Source organism: Erigeron canadensis, chromosome 1 (assembly GCF_010389155.1).
Source record: "Erigeron canadensis isolate Cc75 chromosome 1, C_canadensis_v1, whole genome shotgun sequence".
In the NCBI taxonomy this organism is placed as follows: domain Eukaryota; kingdom Viridiplantae; phylum Streptophyta; class Magnoliopsida; order Asterales; family Asteraceae; genus Erigeron; species Erigeron canadensis.
The window spans coordinates 46,555,594-46,571,370 of record NC_057761.1 but is presented as its reverse complement, the minus strand read 5'-3'; the positions used below and the strand labels follow the sequence as shown (position 1 = coordinate 46,571,370).

At 35.9% G+C, this 15,777-nt stretch overlaps 1 protein-coding gene across 2 annotated transcripts; it reads right to left on the bottom strand.

Moving 5' to 3' along the window:
• Window positions 1–1,021: 1,021 nt before the first annotated feature.
• On the bottom strand, window positions 1,022–15,210 carry LOC122584881. 2 transcript variants are annotated; one of them, XM_043756953.1, is made up of 15 exons: window positions 15,016–15,210; window positions 12,879–14,023; window positions 12,008–12,430; window positions 9,979–10,259; window positions 9,213–9,649; window positions 8,424–8,476; window positions 8,244–8,345; window positions 6,439–7,787; window positions 5,941–6,049; window positions 5,597–5,771; window positions 4,862–4,929; window positions 4,263–4,372; window positions 3,035–3,832; window positions 2,588–2,678; window positions 1,022–1,340 (listed from the first exon to the last, which is right to left on the bottom strand). In XM_043756953.1, the coding sequence occupies exons 2-15, from the start codon at window positions 14,011–14,013 to the stop codon at window positions 1,321–1,323; spliced, it is 5,151 nt and encodes a 1,716-aa protein (XP_043612888.1). In that variant the 5' UTR covers window positions 14,014–14,023; window positions 15,016–15,210; the 3' UTR covers window positions 1,022–1,320. The 2 variants fall into 2 exon arrangements, with proteins under 2 accessions (XP_043612888.1, XP_043612889.1); XM_043756954.1 differs by having other exon boundaries at window positions 9,979–10,220.
• Between the last annotated feature and the right edge of the window lie 567 nt (window positions 15,211–15,777).

Below are 15,777 nucleotides of genomic sequence, written 5' to 3'. Positions count from 1 at the left end.
TTCTATCAAATTATCAATGACTTTTGTAGACCTTCAAGAAACAGCCAATCTGTCAAAACATGTGTGGACTGTGGAGCTCTTGTAAATATTTTAACATCTTGAAAGACTTCAAAGTAGATGTAAAGATTTAGTAAAATATCCTAAAACGTGCAGTGACTAGATCGACTTTCTTGGATAAGCATCAAATAGCATTAATGAGCCATTGAACTGTCACACTGTAACTCAAACATAACATGTTGAGCCACCGAGTTAAGCCGTGTAGTGTCCATCTGAATGTGAAGGAAATCCGTTCTCTTTCAAAATGTCCTACGTAAATATCTTACAGCCGGGTGAGGGTTTGAAACTTTTAGTAAGAAGTAAGAACGCTTACATCCAAGTCAAATACTCACCCTCTCTTTCCAGTTGAAGTGTTTGAACAAGTAAAACCTCATCTATTTATAAGAAGAAGCACCAACCCCTAAAACTTATTGGTCTTTTGCTGTTTTGACGAGACATTGCAAGAAGCAGCAGAAGCTTGATTTATCTAAATTACTTGATATTTTCAGGAGTATTTCATAGATTTCTGTGGAGTCTGACTATTAGTTCTCATCAAAAAAATGCAACAGCCAACATACTTACAGATGTTTCATCCTTTTCTCTTGTTTGTGATAAAAAATAAATCTACTAGATTTGATGACATGTTAAAGAAGATGCAGTAACAATCTGACTTCCTTTGTTAATTGTTGATATAAATACACTAATTTGGATTCTTTAAATGTGAATTTATAGTGGAAGAATACCCCCTGACCCGTTGGAGAACATTGTAACTAACAACATTGTAACCTCTGATTGTAACAAAGCAAATATACCCCAACAGCAACAACAACTCGAGTCAAAATACATCAAGCTTCATTTACAAAAAAATATGCTAAATTAAACATAAGGCTCCTCATGTAAGAACTGTTACAATCACCAACTCATAAGAAAACAGTGTCAATGACAATGAAATTATAAGACTGCTCTAAAATATAAATGGTAATAGTTAACATCAAACGACTTCATGTGCATCCATTAACCAGAGAAACATCCATATACAAAATCTTAACAGGCTGAGCCTGATTTAAGATTTACAAGTAACAGAAAACAAAAATAATTATGAACATCTTCTACAACAGCTACTAGATTATTCTACATGCTTAATAAGGCACCAGAAAGGATGAGATTAGCCTTTCCTAGTTTCATCTTTCTCCTACTTAGTTATACACACATATACTATCCTTGGATGCTCACACAATCAAACACTGCTTGCATAAGCATATCCCATATGCATAGAAGTTCCTTTCAAGCATTTTTCGTGTTTCCTGTTGACAAATCAAGTAAATCAAGCTAAATTTTGCTAAACAAACGTGCCAAATCCAGCAACTCCAACAAAAAACGTGATTTTTTTGATTTTGATGGATCAATGTGTTGTTAAACACTTAAATAATGATAATTAGTTATGCACTATGTCAGTTTTATGGACTTTTAATCATCAAAATGTAGTTTTTAGTTGTTCTCACCGTGTTCTTATTTTAAGATTGTTCTCATTTGATTGTCCCTATATATATATATATGGGAAAAGGGAATATAAGGCTATCCCACACCTAAGCTTAGGTGTGGAACCCCTTACATACTAATATTTTATTATATCTTGTTTAATGAATAAATGTCTGGGCCCCCATGATTTTTATGATTTAAAAAATTAATATGTGAGTGTTCCACACCTAAGCTTAGATACCCAACAACCTTATATTACCATCCCCTATATATATATATGGGAAAAGGGAATATAAGGCTGTCAGACACTTAAGCTTAGGTGTAGAATCCCTCACATCCTAATATTTTATTATTTATTGTTTAATGAATAAATGCCTGGGCCCCCATGATTATTATGGTTTAAAAAATTAATATGTGAGTGTCCGACATCTAAGCTTAGGTACCTAATAGCCTTATATATATATATATATATAGGGACAAATTCCCTTGTTAAAAGTCAACTACCAAAATTATAATTTATCATATAGTTTTGTGGACAAATATTCAAAGGATGTTAGGGATAGCTTCGAAAAGACAATTGGCTTTTAGCATGTACTCTTAAGTCTTAAGAGCTGAAGTTGCTTCTATCATAAGTAGTAACCCTTACTAACAAACAAAAGAGTTATTCTGGATAAAACCTTAGGAAAGTTTCAATCAGTTATTTAACGAAAGAGGGTATAGCATCTTATTTGAATACAGTAGACAAATATTTCCCTTGTATTATCTAGTTTCTATATTCATAGAACAAGGCATGTATATAGACAGCTTCTAATCAACCCTGTGAATAATGCAACACTTCTAATGAGGAGTCAAAGTGTCAAATCACGTGCTATGCCTACATTTTTTACTAACATACAGTCGAAGATCCTGATTTGACCCCACAATAGGTGTCATATCTATATATTTAAAAAAAATACAATTCAAATGTCTGTAAACTATGCTAATCTAAAACATTTTAGTTATGTTTCTAACAATCAATCATTTACGTAAAAAAAAACATTAGCATATACTCTAAACTTTTATTTATCATTACCTCTTGGGGTAACCTTGGGGCTTCTGTAAGTAGAATGCGAAGCAGCAGGTGTCTTTGAAGTAGTAATAGAACTTTGCAAACCTTCTAATAACTGCAAGTCATTTAAAGAGTAAGAGAAACTCAAATAAGGATTACTAGAAGCGGCAAGTTTGGCCCATTTCAAAGCGAGTCAATATGGCTATCTTTTTCAATTCAAAAAGGTCAAATAGATCATACAAATTACATGTCCCATTAAGTATATTAATTTTAATGGTACACCCTCCAGATTAGATTTATTTAGAAACAAACAATTATTATTGCTCAAAAATAACTTTCTAGTAAATGGACCGACTTTTTATTAAAAATGGATGGGAAGTGTTATGGGGTCCTCCAGACCCCACCTATTAACAGGTCGCCCGACCATCTTGCTACCTTCAACATTTTAATAGCCAAAAAACACTAGCTCACCCTTGAGGTAGGCTGAATTTTACGATTTGATCTCCGGGTCTCCACAACTTCTGGAAGTGATTTTTCAACTTGAGCTGCCTTTCGGCCTGTAGGTACAAACTTCCGTTTGTTAGAGCGCTCAGACTTGGTAGAAAATCCCTTTTGAGGCTCCGCAGAATTTGATTCTGAATATCTTGGTACATCCTCAATGTTGGAAGAGGACCCGATCTCCATCTGGTTTTGTTGATCCAATTGGTTCTCACTATCAGTGCCAGAATCCGCTCTCGTTTGACTTATTTGATTATTTTCACGGGTTGTGGATTTAGGAAAATTTAATGATCTGACAGTAGGAATTGGAGGCTTTCTGATGATTCTTGTTCTGGTTTCAACAGCTTCTTTCTCCTTTGCGTCACTTCTAGAATTGTTTTTTAAACCACGTGATCCCGGTGCTTGAGGGATCAAATATTTGGTAAACTTGACAGAATCATGTGGAATTTTATTCTTGTTGGTGACATCAGCAACATAATGTTTGCTTACTTCCATAAATTTCTGCTTTTTTCCGGGTTTAGGAACACCAAAAACTACTCGTGGGCCTTCCTTTTGCAAGCCATCCTTCATTGTTCTATGAGTAGCAAGCCTCTTATTGTCTCTACTGCTACCAACAGTAAATACACTTTCTTGGGTAGACAAAGGTAGAGTTCTTGACTCATCTTGTTTTCCCAGGTCAACATGGTCAACATTCTCTGATGACCCATCGTCCCTTTTATTCTCCACAACAGGACTTCCCAGTTTTAATCGCTTTTCCTGTCGTGAGTCCCCCTATAACAAAATACGGTATAAATTAGACAGCATATGGAATAACTTTTTTTAACAAATCTATAAGTATGAAGGTTGCCAGAAAAGGATATGGTCGGGTGGGATAACAGGTCAAACCGGCTAAATTTGGTATGTTTTTAAATTATCAGCTTAGGTTGACCTGTCAAACTTTTTGACATATATATTTACTTATCTGAAAAGAAGTATATGTTAAAATTTACTGCAGCACCCCATCTATAGCATCACAGTATTCATCTTACTTTGCATTCCACAATCTAAGATATTGTAACATTAGAAACACTTATACTTCTGAACCATTTGTTCTATTAGTTTTGCCCATTTGAACTGTTACAGACAAAATATAACTTGAGAGTAAAGAGCTAAATTTAATATATTTCCATCAACATTAAACATTTAAAAGATAAAAATTGACCTGAGCTGAAAGGAGTTTATCAGATGGATCGCACTCAAGCCATTTGCCATCCTTCCAGACAAGAGTAGGCCGAACAAACCATGATCTAACGACTGATGTCTCTCCTTGAGCTTCAATATATGGAAATTAAGAGGGATAAAACATATTCATTTTATATTCAGTACAGAGAAGTTATTTCAGCGCTAGAGATGGTGCAACCCATTTATGGGTAAACAAGTTGGTTTGGGTTATATGTAGCCTATAACGGGTCCAGTGAGGGAATTCTCTTAAAAGAAGAGGTGAAATGGCTTCACTGAGTTAATCTGTTCGAAGGGATTGAAACTCATCTGAAATGTATTCAACATACAAAAAGCTCCTATATTTTTTATATCAAACTTTGCAAATCCTAATTTTAAAATTTTCTTCTTTGAACTTTTGTTAAATGTGGAGAGAAGAAAAGACAGGTGTTTGTGGTCTGACCCTACCAATTTTGACCTCAATCTCCCAGAGGTTCTTTTAAGCTACAAAGTCCTATTACTAAGCAAATGCTAAAAAATCAACAGCGATTTTCCAGCTTCGATTCAGTAACCACCACTGTAAAAACCAAACATCCAATATACCTGGGAATTTAACGGTCAGAGAAGTAACATCAATCTTGTTTGTCTCGATGACAACCCCCTCACGCCAACTGCAGTAAATAAGACATTTTATACTCGAGCTTAAAGTGTATAAAACATGAAATAATGGTTTTGGAGGAAAATATATGTTTTGAAAAGAACTGTATCATGTAGACAGAATATTAAGTTGTAGCACCAGAGTACTAGATGTAACTTTTCTATTTAGGACATTATTAAAGAATTTTCTGACTATGAATCCATTACAAGATATGGTTTACATGGGAAGCTAAATCTTTGTGTGGGAACCATTAAGGCCCTTTCGTACTAAAAAGGCACGCTTCCAGGTATACTATTCCTTGTATGCGATCCAAAACTCCCAAAGCATACTTTAAATGGAAAAAACTTCCTAGATTATTTATTCAAAAAACGTAGATGACTACTGGAATTATTTTTTTGGGTAATTCAAAATATAGAATTTTCAGATATTTAACAATTGGAAGTGATAATTGTACCACAAAATTTCATACATCTACCACACTGTACATATATCATAACATACCGTACAAGTATGCAATGCATAACAGTGGTAGATTTATCAACTTTTGTGGTACGCATATCACTTCCCTTAAACAATGGGTGTGTCAGGTCAGCACCCCAACCCGTACAAAAAGTATTTGACCCATTAAGCAATCTGAAACTGTCACATTGACTATTTTTTGTTTCTTCAAAAAAACATACCGATCCTGTATCCACACATCCACGCGATCTCCACTGGACCACACAAAATCTGTCGAAGCTGTCCTACGCCTTTTTCTATTCCCTTCGAGACGCATGGTAGTCACAGGATGGGCTACTCGTATCTTGGGTACCTCGGTGTCCTCAAACACAAATGGGACCCATTCTTTTAATTGCCCTGAACATAAATATAATGTGAGCAGTGAATATCAAGGTATCACCATACATTTAGTAAAATAATAATACCATCACAGAACTACTTTTATGTATCATCACCCATTTTTATAAGCACAAATATGTAACAAAAATCCAAAGCAGAGGCACTAACAAAGTATAACACATATCACCTTCATCCGATTGGATTTCCGTGTAAGATACAAGGGCTTTTCCATCCTTCAAGCTCGATACATTAGCTCCAAACCAGTCCCCATTACCTTTATCGTCATTTTTGTACACCTAAAACACAATTAAGTTGTGAAGAAGATGCATGCAAAACAAAAAGGAAACTACCAAGCAGAAAAACTAGAAGTAGCAATTTTAACCCATTTAGTGGTACCGCCCCCTAAATGGGACCAAAGGGTTACCACCCATTTATCTTCTTTTTTTAGGCTGATCTTGGGTCATGTTCTACCCATAGAGGGTAAAATACGTCAAATAAATAACTTTAGCCAACACGGAAACAAGCCAATGCTTTAAACAATTTGAAAAGTCGTCCAAAGAAAAAGATATCAAGTCAACCTGATCCCTAGACCAACCCATTTAGCAACCTCTAATGAAAGACAGAAGGAAACTGACAGAAAAGCATCAAACATGGTTTGAGCTTTCACTTGCACCATGAGGCTTACCTCCACTAGACATCCTTCCGTAATAGATCCAATCTCTGGTTCAGGTACATCCCCGACAGATTTTGGCATTTCAAGACCTTTACGAACCCTTGGCTTTCTCTTGTCCTTTGCATGCCTTGTAAAGGGAACCGAGACATCATCAACATCCATTGTCTGATTCTCTGCCAAATTCTCAGAATTCTTTTTTCCTGATAAACCAGATTCTGAAATCAAGTTTCCTTTATTAGATACTTCAGGGGTAGATTCAACTCTCTTCTCAGTACCCTTCAAATTTCCTGCAACTAAAGCTTGCTGCTTGGATGCTGACTGGGGAGTCTTCCAGTAACCCTCAGGACCTGCTTCAATCAAATCTCTTAAGGGCACCGGTTCACTCATTGCAACAATTTTTCCAGCTTGAGATACTGCTTCAGCTGCCATCTCGGCAGCTTTTAAAATTGCATCAGTAGTAGCTTTATCAAATCTGTTGACATGGCCGCTTTGATCTGCAGTTTGGCTTTTATTTGATAAAAAAACGGTGGCCATCGACCTTGCCTGATCCGCGAGATCTGACGCAATTTTGGCAGCAGCTGCAGCCACCTTAGCAACAGAAGCAGCAGCTGCTATTGAAACAGCTGAAGATACCAGTTTTGCTTCATCATCAGAATTCAAACCACAATTGTATTGTCTTTCTAGTTGGCTCCAGACACCATGGCATTGACTCGCTGCATTAACAGCATGCTTATTGGCCTCCTCGGCTTGTATCTTTGACTCCTCAACTTTGGTCAAAGTCTCCTCAGGTATTACAACTTTCTCGACATTTTGAGCAGGTTGAGAAGTAGGCAATACGGAAGAAGTAACCTTTTTCCTCTTTCTGCTTTTGGGATCACCGGAAGGCTCAGAAAATGTGGTAGGAACGGAACTTTGAGTCATTGGATTAGATGTATGCTTCATAGCCAATTCTTTGACCGGGGTCAATTTCACTGGCTCATTTATAGGCAATGAGGGGAAACGAGGGGTCGGATTAAAAGTGGGAATTGGAGAAGCAGTTACCCATTGACCAGCAAAGGGTCCCTGAGATAACCAAGAAGGGTTAAGCGCACTAAAATTCTGAACTGGTGTAGTTTGGTAAGGATGTAGAGGAGAAAGTGGTTGATGATAATCAAGACGGGCAGGTTTTGGCATGCCAGTAGACAGCAAACTGTTAGAAGGGGCAGGGATATTCCATAAAGGTGATGAAAGAGGAATCATGGAGGCAATATTTGGTTGTGTACCCTGGTTGGCTGCTGCTACAATAGGTGAAGATGGAATCTTAGTATGCAGAGAAGGTTGTTTAATTCCTTGTTCAGTTCTGCTACCTGCATTTGTCAAGTCTGAAATAGAGTCGGTACATTAGTAGACGCTACAAAAGCTGTTCAGAAAATAAAAAGAAAAAAATAAGACACTACAAACTCTATAATATTCCACACAGCTTAATACAGGAATTTGGCATTGGTCGATTAGGGTTAACCAGAAAAACCAGTTGTCCTATTTTTTTTTTAATTATAATTATCTTCAATATACTTGGTGCCATGTACAATTATCAAAGCTACATTATTCAACAGTATTTAACTTTAAAAAATTATATGTTTTAAATCAAGGATTTTAGGAGTTTCTATATATAACAGATACACGTTGACCATTTCCGACCCTTCAGCCCATTTGTTACTTTTTAACTGATTTTCTTTTTACCTTATCTGACTCACCCATTATTAAAAACATAACTCGAATAAACCTGTTCATAAGCAAATGGGTCAAAATCCCTACCTCTACCATATATCATGATGTACCTGATCGTGGTTGTGTAGGGGTATTGTGTATGGGCTGGGACTTCTGTCCACGAAGCCTTTCTATACAAGTGCGCCAAACACCCTCCCAAGTCCGTCCGCCATCTATTCAGAACACATCAAGACATTGATACTAGGCTTATAAATAAATTTGTAATGGAATCAACATTTTACTGCACTAACCAGATTGCCCAAATGCAGCAATCATATGAGACTCTTCAGGCGGAGACCCTGATCTGCAACCAAAACGGCCAATATATCATTAGCACCCCCATAGAAATCAGCCACCTAGTACGCATGTTGAAACTATTACTTTATGCTAGCATTATTTTATCAATGGGTCACTTCATGATAGCATCCTTTTGAACCATGAGAATTAGATACTCTTTTTCCTTTGCTTCAAAAAGAACGTTTCACCAACAAGGAATTAGCCTAGTGGTAAGGGCGTAAGGCAAACGCTTTGTGACCTTAAGGTCTCAGGTTCGATCCCCACTGAGCACAAAAAATAATTCCTTTAAGGTACCCATTACCAATAAAGCCTAGACCCATAAGTGAAGTTTAAATTCGCGGGTTCGATCCTTGGGGGGGCCCAAATCATGTGGGGATTAGGATGGAGGTATTTTACCGGCATTATATGGCTCATGGGGTGGGTCGATGGGTATCCAATTGTGGTACCGGGGCTAGGGTTCCCCCCATTACCTTTTTCAAAAAGAACGTTTCCATTAAATTTTGGTCCCAAATCCCATTTTCTTGATACTAGGACTCCTAATTCTGGAAGAAAAAACTGTGAAAAATGTAGGCAGTCGCATGAATTATTTTTAAACTATGGTACATGTGGCTGTGTGCAAAAAGTATCAAATTTACAAAAATAAAACAAATTAATACAAGTATATGATTATATTTTATTTTTTGCAAAGAGTACATGTGGCCAAAAGAGTGTTGTACCCATATAAGAAACAACATAGTACTTACATCAAAGATCCATAGACTAATATCTGTGCACGCAATTGCACTTGTTGATTATCAGTAAATGGCTGCTGAAACATAGACGTTGAATTGTTCAAATCTGGAAGCTTTGGTGATGAAAAAGCAACCCCAGGTTTTGTAATATTCTCTTGGGACTTGACCGCTTCAAAATGAGTAACTTGTCCCGTTGCAAGAGGGGTTAGTGACACGGCTGATATTTCTCCTCGTACTAAACTCCTTGCAGGAGTTATTTCCTTCGGGTGGTTACTTTTCTTAGTAACTTCCTTCCCAGCTGATTTTCGCCTAGGTTTACGCTCAGATTTCCCCTTAACACCTATTTGAGAGGTCAAAACACCTGGCTTCTGTGAACTACCAGAAACTTCATGCAATTTCTTGCCATCCGATTTGCCGCTACTAGAATCTTTGGTTTGCCCATCAATAACCTGTAGAAGAATCTGATTAGTGGTGGCAGGCAGGTTGGGGACTGGGGTCAGCATGGGTCTGGGTTAATCATGATTATAAAAACAATATCATTACAAACAATTATATTTATCATTATATGAAGCAATTTAACAAGAGATTACATGGATCACAAATAGACTTTTGAACAACTCCCAGTCTGTTGAACCCATTTGACCATTCTACTTTTAGACCCATTTGAGATAAAACAAAACCCACACAGACCCATCCATAAGTAAACGGGTCAAAATTGGTAACTCTGGATATGTTTAGCGGCTATTTTATACAAGAATTAAATAATAGATGTAAATACCTTTGGCAAATTAGAAACTTGAAATGTAGGATATGACGAAAAACTACCGCCATCTTGTCCAAGAACGGCACTTTTGTTGACCTCAAAAGTAAAGTGTTTCTCTTCTTGCATGGCTTTATCTGGAGACACTGACTGAACTTCTTTTCCCACATCATCAATGATCTTAGAAGGCATAGAACTATCATGACTGACTTCCTTGGCAGCCTCGAATTTGCCTTTATCATTGATTTCAGATGGACGATCTGCATCAACAAAAGTTTGATGCTCATTTGACTCATTGGCTGCAAAATCCATAGGCATAAATGATATTCAAATATTCAACATTGCATCAGAAAATCAAGGAGCTAGAATGTGTAATTCACAATAATCAGATAATCACATGCTTGGGTGATTGGCAAATTCTGATTTATAAGTAAAATCAATAAATAAGATGAACAAAAAGGACAATTTACTCTCAATAAAGTGAATAACTTGGATACTACGTGAGATGAAAGTGAATGTCTCTCGAATAAGATATATAAAAGGGCTAATAAGGTAATTTTGTCTTACTCTAGATTACTATTTTGTTGCAATTAGTAAGAAACTAAAAAGTTGACCCCATGAAATCATAATACCAAAAGCGAAATTTCTTTATCCAGACATTTAAAATCGTGAACTAAAACTGCAAGCCACAATAATCATATGATCCGGTTGGAAACACAATCCCAGACACACACTAGTGTCTCATACACCTCTCTGATAATCTGATTGCCAAGGCACAAGAAAGATCTAATTTCACCCCTTTCTAGCATTTAACCTTCTCCATGTTCATATGATCCGGTCAGATATACAATCCCAGACACAGATGCACCGAACATTGAACTAAAGTAAAAACAAGTTTTCCCAAACACTGACCAGTGACCACTATATACTCTTCTAAATATCCACAAATATATAGCAGTATATATGTTTGCCTACACATGATCTGAACATGTCCCCTACTTGGTTGCATAACATTATAAGCAAGAAAAACAATATTTATAGAAGAAAAGACCAACAGAAACAATGACCACGCCAACAGAATCAGCAACCACGCACCAATGAGTAGAGGTGGCCATTTTGACCCTTCTATCTCTAAATGATTTGATCCCAGTTATGTTTAATTTCTAACAGTTCAAATGGATTCAACAAAAGAAGAAATTTAAATAATGAGCGAATTGGGTTAAACGGGGCCCTAAAACCTGCTAAATTATTTATTCAACCAATACTATTTTTCAACCAAGTCTATTTAATTCGCTACAGCATGCCTTTTCTGTAATTCCGTCTAATAGATGATCACTAATATGATCTTAACTTTAGTAGTCAGATTGATAAACTAGTCTAATACTATCTTATAAAGCATTTTGCCCTTTTTTCAAATCTCAATTAAGTAATTGAACTACCTAAACTACCCCTCTTCTTTATTCACTAATGTAAACATCGCTACCTAATATACCTATAATACCCTTAAATCTCAATCATTCATTTTTCTCTCTCTCCTCCAATCTCAACCACTCTTTTTTTCTCTCTCCTCCATAAATCATTTTATTCCTTTAATTTATTCAAAATCTTTTATCTCAAAAACCGTATATCAATAAATTATAAAAATTGCATGGGTGTTCTTAAAATTTCATGCTCTTTCATTAGGGATGTCATTCGATATACTTTCGCCGAATTTTTAAATCAGAGGGCGGAGCCCGTACGGCCAAGGCATTTGGCTATCATACTCTATGACTTGACCTATCACCCCCACCATCTCACCGCCGCAACGCGCGGACACTATCTCTCGTAACTCAAGAAAAAGATAACTATTTGAAAAATAAAACAGAGTGTCAGCCAAACCCGAAAGAACGCATACTTTGAACTACCATTACACAACCCACTCATTTTGTCCCCTTCACTAATGACCCATAAATGTAATCACTTCCAGGTGATATATCTGATGATTCTCAGCACGCACTGGAAAGCAGTATAAGGAAGGTCATAGTATATCATCGGTATGTTTGCTTACCTTTTATAATTATAATTGACTCCTCCTGGCCCTGTAAACTATCTAACTGAGAACTATTCCCCGTTTCTTGATCGGCATTATTACTCCCGGGTTTTTGTTCAATCTGGCTTGCACTACAGCTTTCAACCGGTGTTGCACAGTGAAAATCCATCCCAGATACAGCTTTTTCATCAAGAATAGGAGATGCTTCTTTTTCAACTAAAGATATTGGATTCTCTACACCAGAAGCAACCACACTTTCATCCTGTGGAATTTCGTTTTGGGGATTTCCCTCACACGGGAATCCATCCACATTTCCTTTGTTATCCTGGTGCACTAAACTCACCCCAAAAATAGGTGATTTTGGTTGGTCATCGGCATCAGGATTAACATGAACATCAGACGTGTCATGAGATGACCTTTTATCAGATTCTGTAACGGCAACTGACAATGAAAAGAAAAAGAAGAAGTTTATGCGACTAAAATGTAATAAACATGTAAACGTGGCAGTTTCAACCCATTTATAAATGGGCTGATCTGGTCAATTTTTAACCCGAAATAGGTCAGTATAAAAATGTACTCGGTAATTTAAACAGGTCAAACGAATAAACGATTGTTCAAAGCCAATTCTTAAAAATATAAAACCTCCTGTCAAGAAAATTCAGTTTTGCATGGCTATTGTAATAATACTGTATAGTCCAATACAATGATAATTAATGCATTTATCATTTGTTAGAAAAATTGGAACAAAAGCGTTACACATCAACCTAGCCCACTCCGGCCCTTGCTAAATAAGATGTTTTGACCTGTTACACATACAGGCCATCTTGCCCCTCCTATATATACATGTATCAAATAAGCCTACATAGCCTATGATCATATAATAATATACCTTGTTCAATTTGAGCAGGCACGCTAGATTCGAAATTATAAGCTATTACTGTATTCTCTTTTTCCACACATAAAGATTGTTCAACATTCTTTTGATTATCAAGAGCATGAACAGCCTCAATGTCCAAATCACCACTTCTCATGGGCAAGCTTGCGTCGGCCTTTTCAGTTAAACATACATCTTGGACATCCTTTCCAGTGCCAATTTCGATATTTTCAACAGAGGAACAATTGACAGAAGATATCTTAGTCAAAGAACCTGTAATAGACCTTGGAGATTCATGATCATCTGTTTCTGAAATTGGGGCTGGGATTTCATTGAGCGGGCTGCTAGTTTCAGCTGACAGGTTCTCCACAGAAAGAGACACTTCTGTGTTATTTGTATGACTTTCAACACTCACACTATTTTCTTTACGTAGAACGCTTTGTTCTGCAGAACCAAGAGACACGTCTTTTGACAAACCACTGGCATCAGCAGAAACCAGCTGCAGGCTTTCTTGATTATTTACCGTCTCAATACTTGCACCAACATTCTCTGCAGGGCCCGGGTTGTCTACCAAGGCCTCATTCACCAAATGCTCGCCTTCCTTTTGAATTACATCATCAAATGTTTTTTCCACTTTTTCCTCTGAAACACATAGATTAGGCTTCTCACTAGGAACTACAGAATACGACTCTGTGCTAGATATTTGATTTTTTTGAGATTCTTGATTCAAATTGGGATCCATAACTTCAGTTAAGTTTCTTGGCTCATTACATGCATCCAAATTTTCAATTATTGTTTCTTGCACAGCTTTTTCTTCCTGTCCAACTGATTTTAGAAGCATCTCAACAGATTCTGAAGATGTTGCTTCAGACCATACATTGCCACGTCTTGATTCCACAGTACTTGAATTGAAATCTATTCCACTACTTCCACGTGAATATTGCTCGATCCACTGATTGTCCTCTTGATTAGTGATACCAAGGAAAGTGTCGTTTTCACCCAAGCTGTTAAAAGTTAAATGCCCGTTGAGGCTATCGTCAAAATCAAACTTGGGAAGAGCATACGGATTCAAAACAGGGAAAGCTTTTGAGCACCCTTCTGATGCTAATTGGCGATTTTGTCCTTGAAATTCATTATCATCATAGTCCATTGGTATATCCCTGCAGTTAATAGAAACTCAACAAGCATTAAATTAATTCTGTAAGAACCAATTCTGTAAGAACCAATACTGTAAGAACCAAATAAAAAGAATGCTACACTAATAAGGATGAAGTTTTAAACCTAGAATTTTTCTCCTTTTACTTCTGAAGTTAAAATCTTGAAAAATGTTTTGAAACCAAAAAACTTAACAAAAGAGTAACAATTTATATTTACTTGCAATACACATAGATGAACCAATAGCTATACTAGTAAAATTTTGAGCATGTTAGGTCTCAAAAGTATAATCCATAGTAGCTCCCGGCATATATACTTATCAAATAATCCGAAGTATAGTGCTACGGTACTATTTCCGTACCAACTTAAATGGATAACCGACCCATCATCAATCACCCACCGACCGGTCACATGAAGGATATGGTAGCTGGGTAAATCACATAACATAAAAGGACATGGGGCCCGAATGTGACTGAAGTCACCATCATGGGGATCACGCCAATTTACTTTTTCAGTTGAGAAAATGATGATTCTACCCTAAATGCAACATTTTTCACTTGTCTAGAAAATTACATTATTTAATTACGTTAAATGATAATTAAGGTAAAATCGGGTAATTACCAAACTACTTTTCAAAGTAGACATTTAATTCGCAACAAACAAAATCATAAAAATGAAATGATATTTAAATTGTAGTAGTAAGGAATATATAATTTTAATTTAAAGATATTACAGTTCACTACCAAGAAAAATATTTATGAATGATACCTAAACAAAAACACAAAATAGATACAAGTAACTGAATAAAATATGCAAAATTTAACGTTATGAACAACTAACAATTAAAGCCAGCTTTTTTATGACAAATTTCAAAGCTAAACCCTAAGTCAAAGCTAATTCCTATATACAATACATACAGACATAGATACATACAAATATATATATATGTATATTTTAAGAGAAGTAAGTAAAGAAGAAGAAGAAGAAGAAGGTATACCACGCTCCATTCGGTGAAGAAATCCTGACCGTTTGATCAGCTCAACTACAATCTTCCTTTCATAAATAGATATAGATAATAAAAAAATAAAAAAAACCCTAATTTTGAGGCTGATAGATAAAATAACCTGACAGAAGTAGAAGAGAGTTTGAAAATGACGTGATTAGAACAAGAAAATGGAAAAGCAGACGGCTTTGAGTGAAAGTGATATATATGAAGTAGTTTATTTTTAGAGAGAGAGAGAGTTTGAAGTGAGAGAGAGTAAAGACAGTGGGGAGTTAAGAGATAAATAAAAAGAATAATAAAAAGATAGAAAAGAAGAAAGATGACAAAAGAATGGATGCTTATTTGGAATGGATAGGAGTAGAGTGGAGAAGGGGTCTAATTAGGTTAGGCCGCACGTATGTGGCGTGAGTAGAGTGGTGTTTGTGAAAAGTATGGGATGCCAAAAGCTACTTTTTTTTTTTTTTTTAGTTAGATTTTTAATAAAATAAAATTTGTTGCCTAGGTTTGAAAGTCCTAGGTCAAACCAAAGCCAATAGAAATTTGGTTTAAGATGTGTTTGATTTATTTAACATTTTCAAAATAGTTATAGATTTAAAATAAGAAATAAGAAACAAGAAAAAAATATTATAATTTGATAGTTTATTTCTTTTATAAATTAAAAATAAATATAACAAAAAATAATAAACAAAAAATACATAAAAACAACCACATGAAAATGAATTTCAAAAAATGCAAAAATGCCCACTAAAACTTATT

Coding starts and splice junctions, on each gene's coding strand:
- LOC122584881 (XM_043756953.1), bottom strand. CDS start 14,013: ATGGACTATGATGATAATGAATTTCAAGGACAAAATCGCCAATTAGCA. Junction 4,373..4,861: donor TCTGACCGTTAAATTCCCAG/GTATATTGGATG, acceptor CATATATTGAAG/CTCAAGGAGAGACATCAGTC. Junction 1,341..2,587: donor CCCCAAGGTTACCCCAAGAG/GTAATGATAAAT, acceptor ATTTGTCAACAG/GAAACACGAAAAATGCTTGA.